This window comes from Chrysemys picta, chromosome 3 (genome assembly GCF_011386835.1).
Source record: "Chrysemys picta bellii isolate R12L10 chromosome 3, ASM1138683v2, whole genome shotgun sequence".
Taxonomy (NCBI): domain Eukaryota; kingdom Metazoa; phylum Chordata; order Testudines; family Emydidae; genus Chrysemys; species Chrysemys picta.
In genome coordinates, this window is record NC_088793.1 from 158,900,467 (window position 1) to 158,913,098 (window position 12,632).

General features: G+C 40.7%; 1 protein-coding gene across 1 annotated transcript in view; it reads left to right on the plus strand.

Annotated features, from left to right (window-relative positions):
- The window catches only part of LOC122174355 (centromere protein F-like), a 58,613-nt gene that overhangs the window by 21,918 nt on the left and 24,063 nt on the right, over positions 1–12,632 (plus strand). The window contains exons 9-11 of the mRNA XM_065590627.1: positions 1,347–1,635; positions 4,072–4,264; positions 10,431–10,532. Of these exons, the coding sequence (XP_065446699.1) occupies positions 4,256–4,264; positions 10,431–10,532 (111 nt within the window). The 5' untranslated portion in view covers positions 1,347–1,635; positions 4,072–4,255. The remainder of the gene's footprint in view (positions 1–1,346; positions 1,636–4,071; positions 4,265–10,430; positions 10,533–12,632) is intronic.

The following is a 12,632-nucleotide window of genomic DNA, read 5'->3' on the forward strand; positions in this document are numbered from 1 at the left end:
TAAGTTTGAAGAACTCCAAGAAAAATACAATAAAGAAGTCGAAGAAAGAAAAAACCTGGAGGCAGATCTGAGAAATATCCAGATTAAAGTATGGGTATAGAGTATCTCAGCATTATAATCTCATTTAATGTGTGAAATGGAGAAAGGTGCAGTTCTTCAAAATTAGCCATATGATTTTTCAGGGAAACTGGTAAAATTAAATTTGCTCACTGGTCATGCCATTGAGATTAAAGTATAGATTTAAGAAGAGTAAGCAGTGGGTATGGTTAATTTCCTGGCAGCATTTTAGAAAAGTTAGTACTAATTAGAATACACAAAAAGGACTTTTTAAACGTATTGTTTTCATGTAAATAATCACACAGTATTGGGGCCCTTAGTGCTTTAGTCAAAAACACCATTCAAATGTTAGATGTATTGAAAAACCAAGTTCTGCAAGTATCAATAGCAGCTTTTTTGTATTTTTAGAACATAAGACTGGCCCTACTGGATCAGACCAATGGTCCATCTAGCCCATTATCCGGGGTTCCAGATGGTGCCAGATGCTTCAGAGGGAATGAACAGAACAGGGCAATTTATTGAGTGATCCATCCCCTGTCATCCAGTCCCGGCTTCTGGCAGTCAGAGGTTTAGGGACAGAAAAATATCTGATATTAGAGCCAAAACATGTTTTTGGAGTCGAGGTATTTTGTAAATAAATGAGTCTCTTTCTTGTGTGTGGAATGATTTACATGTAGAATTCTTGCTAATGGGATCACCACACATTTGGAGATGAATAGAGCCCATAGTCTAAAATGTAGCTATATTTGTCCACAGAACACAAATGAGGATCAGAACTAATTTACAGTAGGTCTAGAATGAAGTACAAAAATGAATATTATACATGTCAACATCTAGCTTTACAAAACTGATCTGATCGTGAGGAATGTGCAGGGACGGTACCTCAATGTTAATTGATAGGATGCCTCTCTTAAAAAACAAAACAAAAAACTTGATCTACTAAATATAAGGAACCACAAGTCAAACTTCTTGTCCTTGAGATGCTGGCCAGCTTAGATATATTTGAATTGCAGATAGTACTCTCCCAACGCTCTTCAGCTGCCTGTGATGTTAATCAGCAAAGTATTCCAGTCAGTTGACTGCTGGGGGTATAAAAGCAGACTCGTGTGAATCATATAATACTTTGTGTTGATGGATGATCTGTGTCGCTGACTCTGTTATCAAAAATTGTAACTGACAGCTTGACCAATTGCCCTATCTTATTTCCACCATACAGTAGTGAATTAATTCTCTTATGAATTGTCAGCTGTGTAAAGGTAGATATGCTTTCCCCCCCTCTTTTTAAATAGAAAATAAATCATTCTCATCCTCAAAGTACTAAGAGTCACAGAGAGATTGCTCGGCATCAGGCTTCTTCATCGGTGTTCTCGTGGCAACAAGAAAAGACACCAAGCTGTCCCTCATCCAGCAGTCAAGAAACCCCTTTAGAGAAGTTTTACTTTTCCCATTCTCCATGGGAACAAGAGGCAACTCCTAGCCACTGTGGCTTAAGATCAAAGAAGACAGATTTCAACAACAGTTTCTTTGACAATTGTAATAATTCTTCTGTCATCGAGCAATTAAAAACACAGAACCAAGGTATCGTGCAAGTGTAGTTGACTTTAAATCTATTTTGTAAATAAGAACATCTTATTTTTTTAAAGATAATTAAAACCCTCTGTGTTTAAGGAAACAGAGGGTCCTGTGGCACCTTTAAGACTAACAGAAGTATAGGGAGCATAAGCTTTCGTGGATAAGAACCTCACTTCTTCAGATGCAAGTGTTTAAGGACTTCACTGAAGACTATTATATATAAAATAGGGGTAAAATACCTACTCAACTTGTAAGATGTTTTGAGATCTCTGGGTAAAAAACACTATGTACATGTTTATTAATTATTTTATTGATTTATAAAGTTTTTCCAGTATGAAAAAATTAACAGAGCTAAGAAACTGACTTGTTTTATTGTGTTTTTGAATTTAATTCTTTGGAAGATTCTGTAGAGTAATCTGTTCTATCAAGAACTCATTTTTCATGGAGATCCTTGCCTGGATAAACTAAAACCATAGTAGAATGAGCATCTGGAGCTTCTTCAACTGAGAAGTCTTTTCCCCCACCATCCCCCCTACGGCTACACTAGAGAGCTTAAGCTTAAGCTCTCTAGTGTAGCCATTCTAAGCCGATGGGATAGAGATCTCCCGCTGGCTTAATTACTCCGGGCCCCGCAAGCGGTGGTAGCTATGTCTCCTGCCGACACAGTGCTGTCCACACTGAAGCTTAACTCTGTGTAAGTTATGTTGCTCAGGTGGGTGACTAATTCACACGACTGAGCAACACAACTTATGTCGACTTAAGCTGTAGTGTAGCCATAGTGTCAGTGCAGCTGTGCAGAATATTCCCTTGGAAGTCTTTGTAAACATTTAATAAACACTATAGTATGAACCTTATCTTCAGCAGATAAGGTGACCGGTGACTTAAGGCCATTTCATGTCTTCTGCTCTGCCATCTGTCTTTGGTCTTCAGATTTTCTGTCAGTAAATTTTGTTACATTGTTGGAAGTGTTTGGGACAGTGTCTGTATCCTCCATTTTTTTTTTCAGTGACTGGATGGGTCTCCTTTCTTAGATTTCTACTTTAATCCAATTAAGCCAAAATCGTTGGCAAATGGTCTTCGGAAAAGATAATTTTTTAAATGGTAATGCTGTTCTGCAGGATAGTTGTCTCAATTCAAACACTCACCCTTTGCTTACCATTAGTTTAAATGGGAAGAGTTTTCATTCAAGGCTTAGTTTATATGCACGGTCACATCGTAAAGTTAATTGCAAACCTAAGATGAAGTTTCAGCTTTGGAAGCCTGAAGGTTGTTTTTTTTTTGTTTGTTTGGTTGGGGGGGGCTGAAGGGGGGGGAGGAGGAAGGGGATGGGGCAGGGTGAAGGGTCAATGACCGAAAAAAGGAAAATTCTCAACTGCTATTGGCTGCCATCTGTTTGTTTGCAGATAGAGTACCAGTGGAATAGGTCTTCATAAAAGAATGATCAGATCATTTATTTCACATGCTAATAATCTGAAATTGATGATTACTGTTCTTCGTGTGCAAAATACCATTGAAGTCTGTGGAAAAGAAACTATAGATTCTGAGCCTCCCCAAACACACACATGTGTATCATGACAAAAGCAGTTTTGATTTTTAGATACGCAGTGTTTTAGCGATGTGAAAAAAAGACCCTATATTATATTTACTAAAGCCCCTTCCAAAAAGGGAGACATGCATTGAATAAGTTAAATGAACACTATTTGGTTAAATTTGGCCCCAAACACTGGTTTGTAATAGTTTTTCTTAAGAAACAGCTTTTTCAAAACTTAAGACCAAATAGAAATGTTTCAATAACGTTTTAGAAAATTCCAGTGGAGGTAGTTCTTATAAACAAAGAGCAATGATTCTCAAACTTTTGTAGTGGTGACCCCTTTCACATAGCAAGCCTCTGCGAGTGCCCCCCCGCGTAGAAATTAAAAACACTTTTTACTATATTTAACACCATTATAAATGCTGGAGGCAAAGCAGGGTTTGCAGTGGAGGCTGACAGCTTGTGACCCCCCCACATAATAGCCTCAAGACCCCCTGAGGGGTCCCGACCCTCAGTTTGAGAACCCCTGACAAAGAGCCTCTGCAAAATTTGTAGCCTAAACACTGCGATGTTGTGCCAATGCATAAGAATCAGAAAATGAAGCTAGTAAAAAACAAAGTGAAACTGATCTACAGTCACTATCCAAGCTCAAAAAATAAACCTAAATTGTGCCAACTAGACTTTTAAAGGCCTTTCAATTTTCCTAATTTGATAATAGATTTTAAATTTTTTTTATATTGCTACATATTTAACCTGATAAGCAGTTTTTAAGTAGTTATTTTTTTATTTGCATCTTATCAAGTGCATAGAATATGTCTAATTAGAATGTGTAGGCTGCTTTAAAATACTAATACAGTAAATACCTTTTTAAGTAGAAGGCATCATATTAATCCTTTTTCTTTTAAATTAAGAATTAAACTTTAAAGTTCAAGAACTGGAATATCTGCTACAAGATCAAGAAAAAGAAAAGAAATTCCATATGAACAAACTTCAAGAAATTCAACACCAGCCGGAGAAAACAAAATTGGAATTCACAGAAAAAAGATTCTGTTTTGCGCAAAATTAGAGATGAATTGAATAGAATGACAGCACAACATGATCAAGGTACTGCCCAGGCACTGTACCATGTTGCACCAGGCATCTTCTAGCTGCTTTTATAATGATTGTTAGCAGTAGTGTGTGTCAAATATTCAGTCATATTTACAAGATTCAAGATACTTGAATAATGTTTCTTAGAACATCCTGAGGATAATGAATTGAAAGTATGCATTATGTTGGACAACCTTAAGTTCTTAATTAGCTTGCCATTTTCTGCAAGGGTCCAAGCACTTCTCAGCAGGTACTTAGCATCTTGCAGCCTCATGCCTTTGGGCATGATTCACTGAAGATCTGGAACATCTTCTCCAGTAGGGCCCTACCAAATTCACAGCCATTAAAAACGCATCACGGATCATGAAATCTGGTCATTTGTGTACTTTTACCCTATTTATATAGATTCATGGGGGAGACCAGTGTTTCTCAAATTGAGGGTCCTTACTTCTGTGCTACCTTCAGAGCTGGGCAGCCAGAAAGCAGTGCCTGTTGGCCAGGCACCCAGTTCTGAAGGCAGTGCCCCACCTGCAACAGCGCAGAAGTAAGGGTGACAATACCATACCATGCCATCCTTACTTCTGTGCTGCTGCTGACAGTAGCTCTGCCTTCAAAGCTGGGCTCCCAGCGAGCAGCTACCACTCTCCGGCCTCCCAGCTTGAAGGCGGCGCCGCCATCATCAGCAGCACAGTGGTAAGGGTAGCAGCACTGCAAACGCCCCGTCCCACAATAATATTGTGACCCCTCCCCCCCCACACACCACCTTTTTGGATCAGGACCCTACAATTACAACACTGTGACATTTCAGATTTAAATAGCTGAAATCATGAAATTTATGGTTTTTAAAATCCTATGACGGTAAAATTGACCAAAATGGACCGTAGTCCCTACCAATAATATTACATAGAGCAAGAATGACACCTGGTGGCCAATTGTGACCTTAAAGGGACACTGTCATATAGTTTAACATTTTCAGCCTAAACTACCATAAGTTCAGGGGAAAGTTACTTGGATTCTAAACTATCACAGGCTAAATACTTGGGTAAACTCGAGTTAAGAATGAGAGTCCCTTACAATAAATTTGTAGTAATTAAAACTAACAAATATTAACTTTGAATTTCATGTATTTTTAAGTTAAACGTAAATCGCAACCCAACATTTAAAAATTTGGAAATGTATCATTAAGGCTCTCAAACAACCTCAACTCTGCCTCGTCAGTGACTCTAGCCTCTAATCTTTCTTCCTGGAAAATGTGCTGTTTTCAAGTCCTTCACATAAGAGTTTGCAAGATTAGGTCTCCATACTGAACTGGTGTTTTGATCAACGGCTTTTTGTACTGGCTCTAGGACAATTTGTAAAAGCCAGTGTATTATCAGTTTAGTGAACAGACCACTGCTATCCCTTTGTAACTTTTTCCCCTTCGAGTGGTTATCCATGTGCACAGTTTGCTGACAGTGTGCAATGTACCCCACTCACCCATGTTCAGAGTCTCATGCACCTTGAGCGGCCTCATGTCCTGCACCGAGGGCATAAAAGGGTGGAGCAGGCCAGCCACCACTCAGTTCTTCTCATGCCTCCTGGCTTCGAGAAGAACATGGGCAGTGAGCAGTGCTAACAAAATAACTGGCTCTTTTCAAATTTGTGCATAGTATAGATAGGGATGGTTAGTTGTTGCCCATTGGCATTTTGGTTTTTTAACAAGAATAGCTATTTCTTTCTGGTGCCAGGATGGCTTCTTCTAAGTCCCCTGGATTTACATACTGCCCATCAAACAAGGGCACTATACCCTTTAATGTTTGGCATTTAAAATATTTGTTTTGTCTGGGGGAATATCCCTGGAAAATGTGCTATTTGCAAGTCCTTCACTTGCAGGACCTGCAAATCTAGAGAAGCCCTGCTCCAGATGTACTTAATGGGTAAAGCAATGAGACTAGCTTCAGGCCCTGGGTCATATAATCATAGAATATCAGGGTTGGAAGGGGCCTCAGGTGGTCATCTAGTCCAACTCCCTGCTGAAAGCCAACTTCTGCTATCTTAGGTCCGGACAAAGCGTCTTTAGGACACATCCTGTGTTCCTACTGACAGTTGTCACAGACTTACATCTGAACTAGCAGATTCATCTGCCTCTATTTTTCTCTGAACCACCCGCTTCTAAGGCTGCTGCTATGCTCTCTATGTTGAATGTCAGACGTGCTTTGGCATGTTAATTTGCAAAGGATGAAATCTTTTAGATCTTCATCCAGTTAGGTGCATAGATGACTGTGTGAGGGCCTGTTTAATAAGTGGTTAATATGGATTCGCCTGCTTCATTCAGCATTTATTCTACCAGAGCTTAGGCATCATGACTGATATATTTCTGTTGTGGAAATATGTAAAGCAGCTAGGCTGTTTGGGGAGGCACAGTCTTCCCTACCCGGCCCTCCATACAGTTTCACACCCCGATGTGGCCCTCGGGCCAAAAAATTTGCCCACCCCTGCTTTAGGAGCAGAGGGACTTGCCTACTTTCAAATGTTAGGCTGTCTTTTATTTTGATCTTAACTCTGAATTACCTTGGTTTCTAATGCTTGATTTTGTTTGTTTTTAATAACTGTAGCATTATTATGAATTTAAAAAAACACTTACATGTACTGTCAACTTTACTCACATATTTTAATGATTTGTTTGGTTTGGTTTCTGCCTGGGGATTTTCTTGATTATTTTTTTAAGACATTTTGAAATCTTTTCCATGCAAAGAAAGAAAGCTGGCAGAGAGTCCCCAGTGTTATGCAGAGAACAATGGGGGAGCTAAGTAACAGGGAAGATTGTAGTGCTTAGAAGTATGATAGGGGTTAACCAGTCTGTATTCCTCAGGTTCTGTTGTTACGAGGAGGACTGCAGGTTCTGGTGGAGCTTCTGAACTTTGCAGGCACTCTGAGTTGAGATTAGTGGAGAAACTCTGAGGGGCTACAGGAATTCCTGAGAACATGGGGAAGTCCAGCTGAATGTTTTGGCCTCTGCCAATTGCTGCAGCTCCACAATTTTCCTGTGCATTTGGTAGAACATTGTAGCTCATGCAAGTCATGGATTCCATGATTCTTCATATTTATCTTTAGCTTAACTCTTTTCCCATCCCCTTTGTGCCCCTCCATACACACTTAGATGAAAGAAGTTATGTTGCCATGGAGAAAGGGACCCCCACATGTGTCTTCTGTAGATGTGATGGTTGTCACCTACCCTTTGCTGTCAGGGTTTTAATGGATGCATGCAGATTCTGCTGCCTACTTAAGAATGTTACACCCTATATACAGGATGCTGAAGATTATACCATCACGTGAATGGGGGTTAAGAATTTCCCTCTGGAGAGGTACAGTAAGGGCTGTTCTTTGCTACCTCTGTGAGGAGCCCATCGAGAGATGGTCTTGGCTGGGAGTAGGTTGAGGCCAGGGACATTGAGCCAATCCAGTGTTATGACCATGTTTGTATACAGATGTTCAAGTAATTTAACAATGAGAACTTTTGACCTGTGACTAGGCCCTCTCCACTTCAGTGACTGATAGCAAATTGCAGAGGAAAGATTGATTGGTTGCTACTTCTGATGTCACAATGATGCTACTTATGAATCACCTGAGTTACTGAGCAAATTGCAGAGGAAAGATTGATTGGTTGCTACTTCTGATGTCACAATGATGCTACTTATAAATCACCTGAGTTACTGGCATAGCTCTGTCACCATAACCTCTAGGTGTGACTGTTAAGAGCTTTTCTTATTACAGTCTAGCTTCGTTAAATGAGTTTGAAATCTGATTGAATTACAAATTATATTATTAAATATGGAATATATGAAGAGTCTGGGGTGGTCTGTCACTGGAATATTCAAAGGCAAGAAAAAGGTGAGAGAACAAGTGGTGAATTTTATTAATATTGTGATTTTTTTTTAAATTGTTTTCTTTGGCAAAGTAAGAAACTATTTTATGCAGAAAATTAATGTCATCTAACTCTGCTAAACTTGGAAAGTAGATTAATTTATTATACTGTGAAACAGGGATTTTTAGTTCCATTTTAAATGCCAATGTCAACCTGTTGGGTGAGAACCAAATCCACTTCAATTTAGGCTGAAACAATTTATTTTAGCCTTTATTATATATGTTTTCAGACAATGCTACTATCACCTATGAATTACATAAACATGCAAAAAAAGATAAGACAAGAAAATGAAATGCTCAAGTTATCTTTCTTGGGGAAAGGGTGACTCTTTTCAAATCTCTGCTATGCTTGGCTATTTTTCCTCTGTATCTTCTCCACTATTATGTCAACCATCTATTTTTTAATTAATTCTGTAACTTTGCACAGACTCAGTATAGCAAGCTACCTCATCTGTGTCTTTATCTGTATATATTCCACTCTAACCTCCTAATTAAAAGATTCTCCTGCATAAATCACAATAACTAACCCAAATTAATAAATTTTTTGCTTATTCTACTAAAACTTACTTATATCTGTGTAGTTCCGAATGCATCTATTCCTTGCTGTCACGCTCACTGGCTCCATGCAGTTGTACTTACATTACAGCAATTTTTATTCTTTTTACTCATCTGTTTTTGTGGTCTTGAGTTTTTACTTGTTGGACGGGTGGAGGATGAGGGATTGTACCTGACTTACTGAAAGCTAACAGCTCTCTTCTCTACCCTGCTCTCTGCTTGGTCAAGAACTTTATATCTGAGACACACAAACCAGTTTTCTGATTTACAGACTGTTTCAGCAAAATCTAAAGCAGCAGAAATACATACAAAAAGCAAAAATTCCTTCCTATTTTCTTATAGTCTTATATATAATAATTTCTCTAACATTACTTAGTACATATTTGACTAACACACATTCATTACACAGTTCTCCAACAAAGCTTAACTATGTATGTGCTTGCTCATGGTGGCTCCATAATTTACAGTAGAACTTCAGAGTTACGAACACCAGAGTTACAAACTGATCAGTCAACCACACAAATCTCATTTGGAACCAGAAGAACACAATTAGGCAGCAGCAGAGACACCACCTTTCCCTTCCCCCCCGCACCCCTGCAAAAGGCAAATACAGTACTGTACTGTGTTAAACTACTAAGAAATAAAGTAAAAGCAGCATTTTTTCTTCTGCATAGTTCCTCACTTCAATAAAGCATAAATTAAAATGAAATATATCTCCACATATGCCAGTAGCATTTTTCACATCCTGTTAAAATTATATTCAAGTAAATTGTTCATCTTCTGCTTTAAAAGTATCCAACCATGAAGATGATTTAAATCTTATCAGCAGTTCACTTTTTTATTACCTTTAAAAATAGTTACTTGTCTTAAAGAAAAGATTTCAGAAAATAAAAATGTGTTCTGTGAAGAGAAAAACAATTATTCTGCTAGGACAGCTTTCTGGTAAATTGGTTGTAAGTCTCCCTAACATGCTGTGAGTACAATGAAACTGTAAGAGGCAAAGGAGCGACGGTAGTATTGTGTTCTGAGAAAATGTATAGTAGAGTGCTTTGGACAACTTTCAGACTTTTATCAGCAGATTGTTTTCACAATAGAAATTACACTGGGAATTTATTAAATGGGGTTTCAGTGTACTCTAGTTCTTTATAAACCACCAAAATTACAAGCAATCTATTATTTTAATAAAATGACAGATAAACTGAAACACTTCTAATAGGAGAATTTCCTCTAAAAAGGAAATTCTTAGCATATTGATTTTCTGTTTAAAATTTCAGTCTAACCTACTTTAAACAATGAAAATTGTTCTGTTCTTGCTGTTCAAAATAGTTCACTAATTTTTTTCAGTTGAATCAATGTGCTGATTCCCTGTAAATTGAAAGTTGCATTGAATTTATCTCTTGTGCCTAAACACTTCTAGTTTTTTTTTTTAGTTTTTGCTGCTCATTTATTGAAACTTAGCACACACTTGTACTATAGCCAAGTGTAATCTGTTATCAGTTTGGGATGGGATACCTGTGTGGGTGTTCACTAGGTCATGGAAGACTGTAAGCAGTTTTGGGGCAGAGACCATGACTTCCTCGTATGTATGTGGTCTTTTTTTTTTTTTAACAGTGCCTACTAAAGTGGGGTTTCAATCCTGATTGCGGGGGCGGGATTGCTATTGTAGTACAAATAATAAATATTCCCCTTGCATCACTGTGATTTATGATTAAACTTTTTATAGACTGAAATGATGGAGCAAACCATGGAAAGAGTACAGAAATGGCAAAGAGAAGTTGAAATTAATCATCGCTCCTTAGAAGAGAAAAGAAAAGAACGGGAAAAGGTAAGACAAGACCCATTTTTTCACAAGTTTAAAGTTGCCTCCAGACTGCTGTTACCAGAGTGAACAAGTTGTTCCTTGAGTATTTGTCCATGTAGATCCCACTCTAGGTGCATATGTGCCTCAGGCACGCAACATTGGATTCTTCTTCTTTGAGTGCTTGCTCATGTCGATTCCATATTTGATGTGTGCGCACCCCCTAGGGCCGGCTTTGGCAACCTCTGGAACCCTGTGCTTATGTGCTGGTACATTGGGGCCTGCTGGCCCCATGCCCTCTCAGTTCCTTCTTTCCACCAGTGACGGTTGTTGGAACGCTTTGTGTTTTCACAAGTCCGATAGTGGTTTCTCTAACTTTGGATTCTGGGTTTTTCTTGTATATCGTTACTGTAGTGTTAGCAGTTAGCATTTAGGAGCGGAATCCCATTAGGGACATAGCCCCAAGGACGGGGTATGGCCGGGTCCCTGGGGTTTAAGCCATGGGCTGGGTGCAGCAAACCTATGTCTATTAGTGACCTGAACACGAGCTGCCTTAAGTGCCTCAGAGAGGTACATATTAAAGAGAAGTGTAGGATCTGCAAAATCTTCAGACCTCGCACTCTTAAAGACAGGGATATCTGATTAAAAGCCATGTTGATGGAGGCTGCCCTGTGCCCTCCGTTGGAACCATGCCGCTGGAGATTGTGGTGCTCAAGTGTAGTTGGCTACAGCAACTACACTTCCCCAAGTGAGGGACCTTCCTGGGACCAAAGTATTGTATTCCTGGACCTAATGATCTCCCCCCTGTCCCTGTTAAAGCCTTTATCACCTGTCTGTCAAGACAGGATTTTTGGTGACTGTTATCTCTGCTCAAAGGATAAGCTAGCTTTAGGCGTTAATGGCAGGACCTCTTTTACTATATTTGACAAAGACAAGATGACTCTTCTTTGATCTCGCCCTAGGTTCTTATTCAGAGTGGTCTCAGGCTTTTGTTTGCATCAGGGCATAGACCCTCAGTGTTTCCCCCAAAACCTCATTTGACTCCTGGAGAGGCAAAACTTCATATGAGTGGTGTCTTTAGGGCACTTTTCTACCACCTCCATAGAACAAAGCCTTTCCATAACTGGCCTAGAACTTTTTTTGTAATATTTGAGACAGGTCTAGAGGGCTCATTATTTCAACCCAGAGACTTTTGAAATGGATATTTGACTGCATAAAGATCTTCTGTGAACTAAATAAATTAGATCCACCTTCTCATATTATAGGGTTACCATATTTCAGCAAGCAAAAGAGAGGATGGGAGGAGCCCCGCCCTAGCCCCGCCCCATCCTGCCCTAGCCCCGCCCCTGCCCCTCCCACTTCCTGCCCCCCTCAGAACCCACAACCCTCTCCCCAGCTCCTTGTCCCCTGACTGCCCCCTCCTGGGACCCCTGCCCCTAACTGCCCCCCAGGACTCCACCCCCTACCTAAGCCTCCCTGCCTCTTGTCCCCTGACTGCCCCCTCCTGAGACCCCCCCAATCCTAACTTGCCCCCTAGGATCCTACCCCCTACCTGTACCCTGACTGCTCCAACCCTTATCCACATCCCCACCCCCAGACAGACCCCTGGGACTCCCACACCCCATCCAACCACTCCCCACCCCCTGACAGCCCCCCCAGAACTCCCGACCCATCTAAACCCCTCTGCTCCCAGTCCCATTGACTGCTCCGATTCCTCTCCCCACTCCTGCCCCCTGACAGCCCCTCCCAGAACTGCCAACCCCCCCCCTCGCTCCTTGTCCCCTGACTGCCCCCTCCTGGGATCCCTGCTCCTAACTGCCCTCCAGAACCCCAGCCCCTACCTACGCCTCCCTGTTCCTTATCCCCTAACTGCCCCTTCCTAAGACCCCCCCAACTGTCCCCCAGGACCCTACCCGCTACCTGCCCAAAACCTTATCCATACTCCCCCCCGAACTCCCAACCCCCCGTCTCTTGACTGCCCCATCCAAAACCTCCCTGCCCCTTCTCCGACCCTCTGGCCCCCTTGTTGTTGGCCTTCACCTAACGTCTCTGTGAGCTTGCTCAGGAATGCCCGGAGCCGTTCGTCCCGGCAGGCTGGCTGGCAGGGGAGGAGGAGCGGGGGCAGAG